This window comes from Erpetoichthys calabaricus, chromosome 11 (genome assembly GCF_900747795.2).
Source record: "Erpetoichthys calabaricus chromosome 11, fErpCal1.3, whole genome shotgun sequence".
Lineage (NCBI taxonomy): Eukaryota > Metazoa > Chordata > Cladistia > Polypteriformes > Polypteridae > Erpetoichthys > Erpetoichthys calabaricus.
This window is the reverse complement of record NC_041404.2, coordinates 65884206-65897276: the sequence shown is the minus strand read 5'-3', so window position 1 is coordinate 65897276 and position 13071 is coordinate 65884206. Positions and strand designations below refer to the sequence as shown.

Below are 13071 nucleotides of genomic sequence, written 5' to 3'. Positions count from 1 at the left end.
AGCAATGCGATGAACTGTACTAAAGAAAATAAGAATAAAAATGCCTACCAAGCTTTAGATTTTTCTGCAGAAATGCTTCTTCCATTTTTCACTCATAGATAAATAAAAAAAGATTAGAAAAAAACAGCTCTCTTGAATGACGTCCTAATGGAATAAGTGAAAACAGTTTAACCTGGGTTTCTTGCACTGAAGTCACCCAGGTAATAATGTTATAAAAGTAACTTGACAAAAAATGCTAGTGAAAGCCTTGCTTGTACAATAACACATAAGCACTGTAGTGGTCTCAGCCCACTGATGTGAATGTGAAATAGCAGTTGGTGAGGCAGGATTACATCAGTTTGACTGCACGGTAATGGTGAATGAATGTGGGCTTTATTGTTTCTCATGAAGTTTATTATTAAGTTGGGGAGTTTGAATGAACTTTACATTTATATTGCGTTGCAAATGTGCTTTAAGGCATATATATCTTTAGTTGTGAAGTAGTCGAATAAAACGTGAATGTACAGTATATTCAGAAAGTATTCAGACCCCTTCACTTTATGCACAATGTATTGTTTTGTAGATTGTGTTTTAAATGGATAAATATGCCATTTTTACTCCTACATCTACACTCAATAACCCATAATGACAAAGTAAAAACAAGTTTACATAAAGGTTTGCAAATTTATTAAAAATCAAGGGCAAGAGGAAAAAGATCCTCTGATCTAAAGAGACAATATCTGAACTCTTTAGGCAGAACTCCAAGCACTCTGAAGACCAGGACCTGCTCCCTACAGTGCCATCCCTACAGTAAAACATGGCAGCATCATGTTATGGGGGTGCTTCTCAGTGATAGGGACATGGAGGCTGCTCAGAACTGAGGGAAGGATGAATGAGGCCAGATGCAGAGGTTTTTAAAGAAAACCTGCTCTAGACAGCAACCAACCTCAGACTGAGGTGACAGTTCAGCTTTCAGCACAGCAATAACCCAAAGCGTAAAGCCAAGACAACACTATAGTAACTTCAGGACAAAACTGTCCCTGAGTGGTTTAGCTTTTTGAGAATTTCCCCTTGGGATTAATAAAGTATCTATCTATCTATCTATCTATCTATCTATCTATCTATCTATCTATCTATCTATCTATCTATCTATCTATCTATCTATCTATCTATCTATCTATCTATCTATCTATCTATCTATCTATCTATCTATCTATCTATCTAGCTAGCTAGAGCCCAGACTTACACACCGTAGAACATGTGTGGAGAGACCTGAAGGTGGAAGCTTCACATCAAATCTAACAGAGCTTGAGAGAATCTGGCAGGAAAAATGGGATAAACTGTCCAAATCCAGGTGCACAAAGCTTGTCGAGACTTACCCAACTAGACTGAAAGCTGTAATTGCTGCTAAAAGGGCTTCTATAAAGGCTGACTTAAATGTCTGACTATTTATGTGAATTAGAGATTTCAGTTTTTGATTTTTAATAAATATGCAAACCTTTCTTGAAAGCATGTTTTCCCTTTGTCATTGTGGGTTATTGAGTGTAGGTTGATGGGCAAAAGTGGCAAATTTACCCATTTAAAATTAAATCTACAACAACATAAAGTGTGCAGAAAGTGAAGAATCCACTGTATGCTGCACTCCTCACGCCATCTACAGTGGCTTAGAGTCTTCTTCTTCTTCTTTCGGCTGCTCCCATTAGGGGTTGCCACAGCAGATCATCTTTTTCCATATCTTTCTCATGGCATCGAGTACGGGATCAAATTCTAAAATGGGATTAAATTTTGCCTCAGTACTGAAACCGATGAATAATATGAGGCCATATAAGAACAATTTTGACCTCTTGACCTAACTCTCGAAAAATAGCTATTTATACATGCAACAAAATATGTTTTCTGGCGTGTGCTCGCTATTAAAGACACAACACCTTGGGTCTTGGGGTTCTGCCAGTATGTTTTCGGTAGAGGGGCGTGAGGCACTTCATAGATTAAGCAGGTGACAGGGCGGGTCTCCAGTCTGTCAGTCCTGCCGGCTCGGCTCAGGTGTCGCTCTTCTCAGGTAACGGATCCTCAACAGGCGCGCGACTGTCAACCTCTACCGGGCGCAAGGTAAGAGATGCGTGGGCTTAAGGATAATAAAGCACAAGGTGGCATTTACAGGGTGCACAGAATTATTGAATACGCTGTATTTTAGAACAAGACCCTAACTGCTTTCTATATATGCGGCTAATGGTTATATTTACCTTAGCAGCGCTCAAGCGAAGCGCAGACGGCGGCTGTCATCTCTGGACGCTCCAGTGTCTCTCCCCGCCTCGCGGCTTTCCCGCTTAAAGTGATGGCTGCAGTGTCGGCGGAGACATCGGGAGGAGACGGCCGGGGCTTCATATGTTGGACAATATTAGAAAGTTTCGTGTAAATTAAATGGAGCTAAGCCACGGGGTTAAAAAGAAAATAAAAAAAGTTGAGATGTGGGGTGTAGTCGAGGTGGGCAGCAGCTGGCAGCCTATTGTGGAGGGGGTTCTGCCCAATCGACACTCCCAATTAGTGCATTAAGCTTTGCACTTTTTATTTAAAAACGAATCGGTGTAAATATTCTCGTGAATGTTCAGCAGTAAAAATCTTGGACGGTAACGTACATGTCCTTGTCTGTTTTGATCGGTATTTTTTTCTCCGTGAACTTATTTTCAGGACATCATTTTTCCTATTTTAGAAAGTGTTCCCGTCTGAGTGAGTTGGGTTGGTGTGTTTTTCTCTTGGCGATGGACTAATGCCCTGCATACCTGCCTTACAGGTGATGCTGTCAGTGAAGCTAATGGATTCGGTTTTGTTGATAAGTAAGTGTTATAAAGCTGTGTGGTGTTACACAGCACATGCTGTTTCAGTGAAATTTTCACAATATCTCACTTTAGGTCTAACACACATGTTCTTCAGTTTCAGGATGCAGCAGGACCTCTGGCTGAAAGCAAAAGCTCGGGTCTTGGCATCTTTAAAACCTGTGTGGGCAATGAAAGCCACCAGTAATAACAATGAGGCTGGCCAGATTGAGCTTAAGAAAGGTAGGATTTTTTTGCACTGCTTTGGAAACAGTGCCATTTCTATTCTCATATTCTACAATTCTGAATTAAACATATTGTTTCCTTCAAAACAGTTCTTAGGCATATTTATAGTCAGTCATGTTCATATTAATTGTATGATGGGGGGGGGGGGGGGGCAATTGGGGTAGTGGTATGGTATCACTTCCTTAATTTTAGAGGAACTGAGTTTTATTCTATAGCCTGATAAATCTCTGTGTTGGGTGTACACATTCTCCCTATATTTTTGTGGAGTTTTATTCACACTCACTAAAGAGTGATTGATCAATTGAACCTTTCCTTCACTGTGCTTTGCTTTGCTTAATACTGTTCAACACTGTATGGCTATGCAGATTTCACTGGTTGGGTTAATTTTGTATGTTTTTGCCTAGTCTATGTGTGCCAAAAATGTGTTTACTTTGTTAAATAAAAGCTCAGACTGGCAGCAAATGAATGAGAATCTCTTAGAAATTGGTGTGTCTGTGTCCAAAGTTCTTTACTGCTTGGATAGGCTCAAGCACCCGTGTCACTGTCCTGAAATTGATTTGTAATGTTTTAAAGGGGATGAATATAATTTTAAGTTTCAGGACCTTATCACCTAAATGTCTCTGGCTTTATTTTAGGTGTCTTCCACTTTCAGTTTGATTAATAGATCAGTTTTAAAATTTGTGGTGGTATAACTACAGGCCAGACAAATAGAGGGTGTTCAGTCCTTCAGCAGCTGAAATGAGATTCCAAGATGGAATTGATGCAGCCCCTTGTAACCCGACATTAGACTTTGTTCTGTATGTTGAAAGACAATGGTATCAATGAAGTGTCTCCAAGAGACCACAATAATAGTTACTGTATATAGTTGCATTGTGTCAAGTCTGCCAAATATGTGTGACAGTCAAAATGCAGTTTCAACATAGATCCATGGCCTAAAATTACAGTTGATAACTGTTATTTCTCAGTTGTGATGTTTAAAATACATCCACTGAACAGAGATTACTAAAGATATATGTCTCTTTAAGTCATGAATTAAAGTGTTTACACAAAATATTTAAATTTATCTTATTCTTAATGGTGGCCTGGCATTTAAAGCCATTGTCTTACAGGTCCAGTGTACTGGGTCACCCTGTATGTGAATGTGTTTCATTTTTTCTTTCCATATCCTCAAATAATGTACATTGGTCACTCTGAATTAGCTTCAAACTTAGGTGAGTGAGAGAGCATGTGTGCCCTGTGATGGATTGGTGCCAAGTCCAGGCTTGCTTCCTGCCACTTGCCTAGTGCTGCTGGAATAGGCTCCAGACCCTAAATTAGATTAAGCAGTTTAGAGAATGTATGTGTGTATCTTACTCTTTCCATCTCTCTGAACATCCCTTTGTATTCACCTGCAGAACAGTAACAAAAAAGCTAACCACACCACTGTTTAGTAAATGTTGATGATATGTTAATTTGCGCATTGCATATTAAGGGACTGTATTTTTTTATTACCAGACAATGTTAATGATGACACAATCGTCAGTGTTACACATAAAGTTTCAGTTTTTCCTACTAAAACATCAAATCCTGCTAAGTCAACAAGGACACATCAGGAGTTGCACAAGGAGCTTCTCCTTGTCCACAAAAGGTAGGATTTCTTTCTTAAGCAGAAGCTAGCACTCAAGCAATTTCAGGGGCAACCTTTGACTATTCCTTTCATCATTCCACGGACATATTGTTTAACTAGCTGTGCTAACCGTCTAAGACCAGTTTATATCTAAGTAATAAACATACGCCTCAGTGTCTCTGTTGTATGCCATTTTGTATGGGATTTGTAATAGCAGTCCTGTGAATTGGTGAAAATGATGTCCAGTAGTAATAAGAAATGATTATTTCTAATATTACAATTTACTCTGTTTCTATTAAGGTGTTTTTATTAGCAGAACCTGAAATCATATTATACTGCATTATACTGAATTTTAAGTAATAGTAACATTTTGGGGAGGCAAGTAAGAAAAGAAAAATGCAGAATTGAACCATTCATGATATTGTACCATATGTCAACCTGTTATTTTATCAGCAGCAGTGTTTTCTCACTGAAAATTGCTTGTGATTTCAGTTAAAGATAAAATATTAATTCTTCATGCTTTCATACCATAGGAAGATTTGAGAAAAAGATTCAACTGTTGAAACCAGATTTTTTCAGTTAATTTTATGCAGTTGACACCTTGGCAGTTTTCATTAAAGTGTCTCTGTAGTCACCCCATTTACAACATTTATTTGATTATCAACCAAAACACATTTGACACATTACATAATTTGGCAATAAATTACAGCATATCAATTAATAGCTCAGATTTTAAAACTAAAGAAGATTTCTTTTCTAGAAAAAAGGATGAGAAGGAATGTCATTTTTTATTTAGTTCAGATTGCATAGCAGAATCCTCTAAAATAAATTGAACTCTAAAATAACTGAAGTCACTGATCTGAGTTACTATACTGTAATTAAATTGGCAAAATCTCCACACAACACCTTCAAATGTAAGTTGTTACAGTATGACGTTTTGTAGATTAATGATAAGAGAGGAATGCTTTGCAAATGTAAAAAAAAAGTTCAGGTGTTACTTGTATCTTAATTTTAGTTAAATGAGAGGAAAGCACAGTTTATTGCAGGCTTATTTTTGAATAGCTAAAACTCAGTGACATCCTGCAAGTCTATGCATTCCAGACATAAGATATAAATCATATTCACCTCAAAACATTGGTATATTTTAATATGACATTATACCTCATGCGCCTACGCTCACATTTTGTGCAGCTTGATGTTACTAAGAAATTTTGTCTTGAGGATTCACCTGGTCGGGTAACTTTAAGTTAAATGAAAAGAATTGGACTGTAGAAAATCTGTAAATCAGTCAGTAATTATCACTCAGACATTACGTTTGACTTTTGTCCTCTGATACATTTCATTAAAATCCCTTTCTATCCCTCTGTCTAAGATGTTGTTGGGTAATAACAGTAGCTGAAGGAAAGCAAATTCACCCTGAATAGAGTTGTAGTGTATTAGAGAAATGAAAATGTAAGTTTGGAACCAATAAAGACATATGTAAATATGCAGTACCAGTCTTCTGGAGCTGTAAGTCATTAATCCAAAATACTCTGCCACTGGACTAAACTTAACTTTTAATGTAAAGTAGAATTATAAACACACAATAAAGGACTGTCACTTTATTGTTGTTTTTCTTAAAGACATCACTGAAAACAGATCATTTTTCCAAAACAACTTATTTTCTTAATGCAACAGGAAATTTGTTGTATATAGAACACAGTAGGACAGATGTGCCCCACCTTCTTCTAGTACCATCAGCTTATTAAATTATGAATGTCTTTTACGTAAAGCTCATTTCCAAAAATAATCTATTTTAAAAGCACAGACAAATGGTTTCTTTTGTTCACAAAATATAAGGCAGTGGAAAAATAACCCTGCCTGAGGTGACACTCTTGTAGCTGACAACTTCAGAGGAGACATTGATATTATTTCTGTCTAACCAATATACAAAATGAGGCATTGTCACCAATGCTACAGCAATTGCTAGTTAAATAAATGAAGTGCTCAGAGTGAAGATGATTTATACAACAGTCATACAAGGTATTGTGAGGAGCCATCTGGTGGCAAATGGCAATAGGACTTAAACGTCACTGGGAAATGTATCTTCTTCTAGTGCACTTAAATTGTGTTTACTTTCTTAAGTTTCTGTTTATTTTATTCTGCATTTAATGTTAAAAAGTCTATATTCATTGTTCAGTAAATTGTTGAAAATGTAATGCTGATATCAGGAAATAAATAATTTAAGTTAGGGAAAGAAGTCTCTTACATAATGTATTCAAATTTCAATATGTTTTCATTATTGTTGCTAAAATATTCAGGTCATTTCTAAGGAAAATGGGTTTTTGACAATTAATACCTGAAATTAAACGCAGTCTTTAGTGTAGTTGAGTTGCAAAAACATAGATAGCTGCTTTGTTTTTGATACCTCATCTTACAATCTAGTTGTATCATTACAAACCCCATGGCTAGAAATATATTGACATACCTACAGAGGCATGGGGGAGTGCTTTGGCGTATTTTGTACATCTTAAATCTTATTTCAAATAACTCTTAATAGAAACTTAAGATGTACCAGTATATCAGAAAAAGTATATACAGTATATTTTAATAAAACTGAGATTTTAAAATGCTAGTATCCAAATAATTTAATCGAGTTACTTTTTAATTGTAATCTTCCTTACCCTCATGTGTTTTAGAGGATTAGTGGTAAAAAGTAAACCAGAACTGCAGCAAGTGTTAGAGAAACGTCGTCTGGACAGAACAAAAAAAGAGGAGTGTGAGAGAGATAGAACTCCCCTTGAAGAGGAACTTATGAGGAGAGTGCAGAAGCATGAAGAGGTAAGAAGACTGAAACCTTGTTGAACATTTGAACAAACTACAAAAATAGTCTGCTTATGTCCAGCTATTTTGAACTCACTCATTAAAACAGGAAATTAAATTGTAATTCATTCATTATCTGTACCCTTTAAGTTCAATACAGAGTCTTTGGATCCAGAACATATTGTTCTAGGAACACTAGACAAGATGACAGTTCATGGCAGGGGGCACTCATTTACGCCCCATGCTTACACACAATTGACCAGCTTAGAGACATCAATTGACTACTCATTTAATTTGGTAAATATTACTTAATACTATCTGTCATTCCCACATTAAAAAGTACTCTATAGAATTATAACCAAAACCATAGATTTGTATCTGCTTTAAAGCACTAGTAAGGTGAGTAAAAAAGAATAGTAAAGATCCAACTAACTACAGGGTCACAGGGGTCTGCTGGAGCAATCCCATCCAACACAGGGCGCAAGGCAGGAAACAAACCATGGGCAGGGCGCCAGCTCACTGCAAGGCGCACACACCCACACACCAAGCACACACTAGGGACAAGTTAGAATCGCCAATGCACCTAACCTGCATATCTTTGGACTGTGGGAAGAAACCGGAGCACCCGGAGGGAACCCACGCAGACACGGGAAGAACATGCAAACTCCACGCAGGGAGGACCCATAGTAAAGATTGAAATTGTAATTATTTCCACTAAATAATTTGAATAATCACACCTCTGTTATTATTCAAAATATGAAACAATTGTTAAGATACTTATTTCAATACTTCATGGTAATGAAAAGCTGAAAATAATTCTTTAAAGGAAATGTTTCTTCATATAAGGAAGACAAAATAAAGTAAAGAGAAACATTCCTGGAATGGGAATACATAGACACGTATGGGGATAAATCCTAGATGATAGATTTAGGGGTTTATAGATCAGTGGTTAATTGCTGGATGGCCCAAGTAGTCTGGCTTGGCTTGGCTTCAAGATGGCACATGGAGTCACAATGTAGAATCTTCACCCACAATGTGAAGGGAGAGGTTCACGTGCAGTGACTGGCAGGAGATGAGTGTGTAGAGACTATATCTAGACTAGGGTTGTGTAAACTACAGGATAGATGTGTATGGAATATATACAGGTTGATGACAGTATCGCCTCATTTTGACTCTAGGTTGTAGTATAAATACTGGCTGCTTGTACAAGTCTAAGAATTACTCAGAATATTCATACTTATTAGAGATGGTAGAGGTTGTGCTCAAAAGGGTGCCATCCACCAACTTTATAATCCTTCAGTTAGACTTCAGAGTTCATGTTAAGAGAATTGTCTGTCTTTGGAGTCATGACCTTTCTGAGCAGTATCCAAGTACTAATTTGTTGTTGGATTTCTGTGTTAGTCATGGATTGTCCAAAACACACATAAAATAGAAATACATACTTGCTTATTTGTGTAAATGGTAGCAGAGCACCTTATCATGAGGCATAGGGAATACCATTTTTTGAGAATATGAAGACTGCATCTTAGATGTTTATGGCTGTCCTTTTGACCTTCATAAGACTATGGTTTCTGTCATGTACTGGAGAATTTTCTTAGTCTAGTGTGAAGAAGTCAGCATCTCTAATTCTGACTTAATGGTTCTCTCCAAAAAAAAAAAATCTTACTTTCTGTAAGTTAGGGAGAGAGGTTACAACTTTCTCAATTGGAATAGCTTAAATGTCTTAATGTCTTATTCGCAGAGATTTACCAGTGGATTAATACAGTGTGAATGTTGTAGTAGATGATGCTTATGGATCTAAATCCTCAGCCTAAATTAACATTCAGTTTCTCACCAGTTTGTTACAAATTCTGTCATGTCCTTTTTTGCCGGGTAAATTCCAGGCTGGGGAACTCTCTAAAGTTGTGGAATAAATGTCCCTTTGCTTCTCTTGTCTACAGTCACTGGTATATAAAGGTACTCTTCACTCACCAACTTCGATTGCTCTGTTTTGGGCCCATTATCTGTCTTGCTTCTTGATCATGCTTTTGCTGTACCTGGCAAATTCTTACCATGCATTTATGCTAATTGTACAGGAATGTGATTACAAAATAGAGTAATTCCATATTTTAAATGGTTATTTTTTATTCTATCAAAGAGGTTTATTTAATATTTGAATTTAATGTTAATATTAATTCACTGATAATTGGTATTTCCATATCCAGAAAGAGCGAATGGAAGCCAAGGCAGAAAAAGAAAATAACCAAGAGTTTCTCATGGTTAAAGCCAATCTGAGGAAGACTGCACATATCAGGCAAGGGAACTCTTCATCAACAGCCCAGTCGTGACCTGATATATTGGTGGATTCTTTAGTTACCAGAGCAGCACTTACCCAAGAGACACTGAAAGGAAGGATTCTAGTACAATTTTATTTTATCTCACATTTCTCCTACAATAATAACATTTTTGGAGTGACTGTATGAGCCTGCTGCACTGATGCAGCACCAGGACAACAATTTGTTCTAAAGCAAGATTGACTTTATATGAAATAATTTTTGAGATAGTATGTCTTAGACTATGGCCTTCTATCCTGGGAATTCAGCATGTTCTGTTAGTGAATGTATTTTAGCCAATGAATATATTTTTCTTAATGCAGTATTTGAAACATAAATTTAAATGAGTTAAAAAGCATTTAGTTGTTTATATTTATTAAGTGATATTGTTTAAAGTTATGAGTTAAAATGTTGGTGACAAGTTAAAATGACATTTAAAAAAGCTCCTGTGAAATGAGTATCTATGTTTTTTAAATGCAGCTATGATTCATTCTTCTTAATTTGTTTCTACAGACATTTATTTTAATTTTAAAGTGGGTGAAATTTTCAATAATAAAACACTTATTTATTTATTTTTGTGGTAAATTGATGCAAACCTAAAAAGTCATTGCCTAACTTTTTCCTTTCAGCCATTTTCCACATTTTTGGTGATTATGTATAGTTTATATATTTTTCAACAGACACTACATATTCACTGGGAAGGGGCAGTTGATGTTTAATGCCTTTTTGACCTGTGTAGCCCCTCACACAACTGCAAAATAAGTAATTCATAATATGTCATTCAGAAAATTTCTTTAGTAAGATAAAGCATGTAGATACCTGGAAAAAATGGCTCAAATAGCTTTTCAAATTGCTGACCATGTGAGGTTGGAATTACATTACAAGTATTTTGTTTGTTTTGTTTTGCTTGTTTGTTGCTTAAGAAACCTGCGTGGTGTATGCATGTTATCAGCAGTGAAAATATTTATACAGTGGAGGATTAAACTAAAGCTATTTAATCAGGAGAAAAATAGTTACAGAGGAGTATTTATGCACATGCTTTACATTATCATGTTGCACAATTTTATGGAAATACAAGCATAACCATAGTAATTCACAACTATTCCTGTGTGTTGCCAAAAACACATATATTTATATGATGTAAATATATTAAAATCTGTTACAGCCATTATTCTCTATTATAAAGATCCCTTTAATAGTGAATACCATGCCAAAGGGTTTAACATGTTCATTATTAGGACTTAAGTACTGGCAAATAGATGAATGTTCATCATCTTTGTTACTCAGTCACACTGCCTGACAGATGCTTAGTGAAATATTTTACGTGTAACATAAAATCATAAAATAGTGCCTGCAGCCATGGGAATTGGTGTGGTTCTGCCTAGCCCTACCTATACTGAAGAAAACTGGTTCAGAAAATGGGTAGATGAAAGCTAACCCTTTCTTTAAGACCTAAGACTGGCAACCTGTTGTTTTTTTCTGGTGTATGTTAGATTGCTCATAATTTTCAATGAATTGTTTTATAGTTTTCTGTTTAAAAGGTAGGCCTACCTTATGATAAAAATGGATTCAATAATGTATACTTTGTAGTACTGCTTTTATCTGCTTTTATACTGCTTTTTGAGCTTGTCCAGCTACAATAATTTATGCCTACTTAAAAGTAATGTATCAGTAGGTAGGTACAGAGGGAACCAGCACTTGACAAAATATTCTTCTGTAAAGCGCTCAACGTAGAAGTTTTTCAGGGTACCTTCTAACATTCTAACAAGAAAACGGTTCACATTTAGATTCACGGCAAACATTTTTATGTAAATAAGAGTGCGCCGTTGAAAGCTTCTTGTTGCTAGTGTGACCAAAAAAAATGATACGTGCTGAAAGAGAAATGCGGCTCAGAGGTTTGGATTACTATTTAAAAATGAATAGGCTGAACAATCAGACTTTCCTAGGCGGAGCAATAAACCACGCCCCTTCTTTAGTAGCTAGATCTTTTCTAGTGAGTAAAGACGGAGATTGGTTTAAATGACACGCCCACATGCTGATGGGTTTGTTCTATTTGCGCATAAATGATGGGCATCAAAATCATCTTCCAGTAGGGCGTGTCACTCACGTGATTTGTCACACGGCTGAGCTCCGCCTGGACATAGTTCAGGGACGTACGCGGTCATATGATCTACCAAGTTGGTTTGCTGTTATTCTGTGAGTATGGATAATAAGGCGTGCTGCTGATTCAGAACGAAGAAATTATTTCTAGTAATTGCACTGCTGCTTATGCGAAAATAAGAAATTAGTTGGTACCAAGATAATATCTTTTCAGGGTTATGTCTGCAGCAAGTAGTTACTATCTGCAGGGCTGTGTTCATTTCGCAATTAGAGAATAGCATTTTGTTCGTGTTTAAGGGATGCTTTGCAGGAATGGTCAGTGCATTTAACACGAGTGAAATTAATTTGCCGACAGTGTTGTCTTATGACGGAGTCTATAGTGAGCCTTCAGCAGTGAGTGCTGTTGTGTCTTGTCCTGTGAAGTCAGCATATCCTAAGGATGTCCTGCACGGTTTGTAGAAGATGGGGGAGGGAGCAGTAAACTTCCTACTTCTGTCTATTCTATGATATAAAACATACTTTTTACTGGTGAAATATTTAAGTATGCTTTTAACTTTCTTTAAAGCTGGAGCTTAACTGCATGCAATTTAGTATTGCCTAATACGTATCTTGTATGTAAACCTTTGGCCGATGTTACTGTAATTTTTTTCTGCACATTAACATTATAAATATTTGACAGTTCACATTGTAGTTTTTTTTTTACTGATCCTGGAACTCCGCATTATGAGCAGATTTTCATTAGCACTGGTTGAATAATCTGTAAACTATTCTAGTTTTCGCTGAAAATTGTTAAGTTAATTTTAAATGTTGTTTTCTTGTTTTAATACCCACTTATATGAATGATAAGTTTCTTTTCAACAAGGCTACCATGATATTGAAATGGTTTCTCACAGTCCTAAAAAATTTGGTTCAAATCCCTGTCTGGTCAATATGTGTTGAGTTTCTCCCCATGTCTCCTATAATGTTCCTTATTGTATTTATCTGGCAGAAAGATGAACAAGAATACTTTAAACTGCATAATTTCATCTAATTCAAAATCTAGGTGAATAGAACTGTACGAAACATCAACAAATTGGAGGGGAATGCGAGTAGTGTGTCCATATAATTCTGTGTTGTCCATTTTTAACAAAGTCAGTGACCAGTTTTGTTCATAAATTTTAGCTAACAAATCAATTTTATATATCTTTGACATGTTTACTGGTATTTTTGCAAC

General features: G+C 36.2%; 2 protein-coding genes across 2 annotated transcripts in view; both read left to right on the top strand.

Moving 5' to 3' along the window:
* The first annotated feature begins 1926 nt into the window (after positions 1-1926).
* si:ch211-218o21.4 (protein FAM107B) lies at positions 1927-10330 on the top strand. The gene is made up of 5 exons (XM_051933369.1): positions 1927-2088; positions 2911-3035; positions 4533-4665; positions 7323-7464; positions 9651-10330. The coding sequence occupies exons 2-5, from the start codon at positions 2918-2920 to the stop codon at positions 9771-9773; spliced, it is 516 nt and encodes a 171-aa protein (XP_051789329.1). The 5' UTR covers positions 1927-2088; positions 2911-2917; the 3' UTR covers positions 9774-10330.
* Positions 10331-11862: 1532 nt separating this feature from the next.
* The window catches only part of renbp (renin binding protein), a 45765-nt gene continuing 44556 nt past the window's right edge, over positions 11863-13071 (top strand). The window contains exon 1 of the mRNA XM_028813255.2: positions 11863-11954. The gene's annotated coding sequence lies outside the window, so the exon portion shown is untranslated. The remainder of the gene's footprint in view (positions 11955-13071) is intronic.

Coding starts and splice junctions, on each gene's coding strand:
- si:ch211-218o21.4 (XM_051933369.1), top strand. CDS start 2,918: ATGCAGCAGGACCTCTGGCTGAAAGCAAAAGCTCGGGTCTTGGCATCT. Junction 3,036..4,532: donor CCAGATTGAGCTTAAGAAAG/GTAGGATTTTTT, acceptor TTTTATTACCAG/ACAATGTTAATGATGACACA. Junction 4,666..7,322: donor CTTCTCCTTGTCCACAAAAG/GTAGGATTTCTT, acceptor CATGTGTTTTAG/AGGATTAGTGGTAAAAAGTA.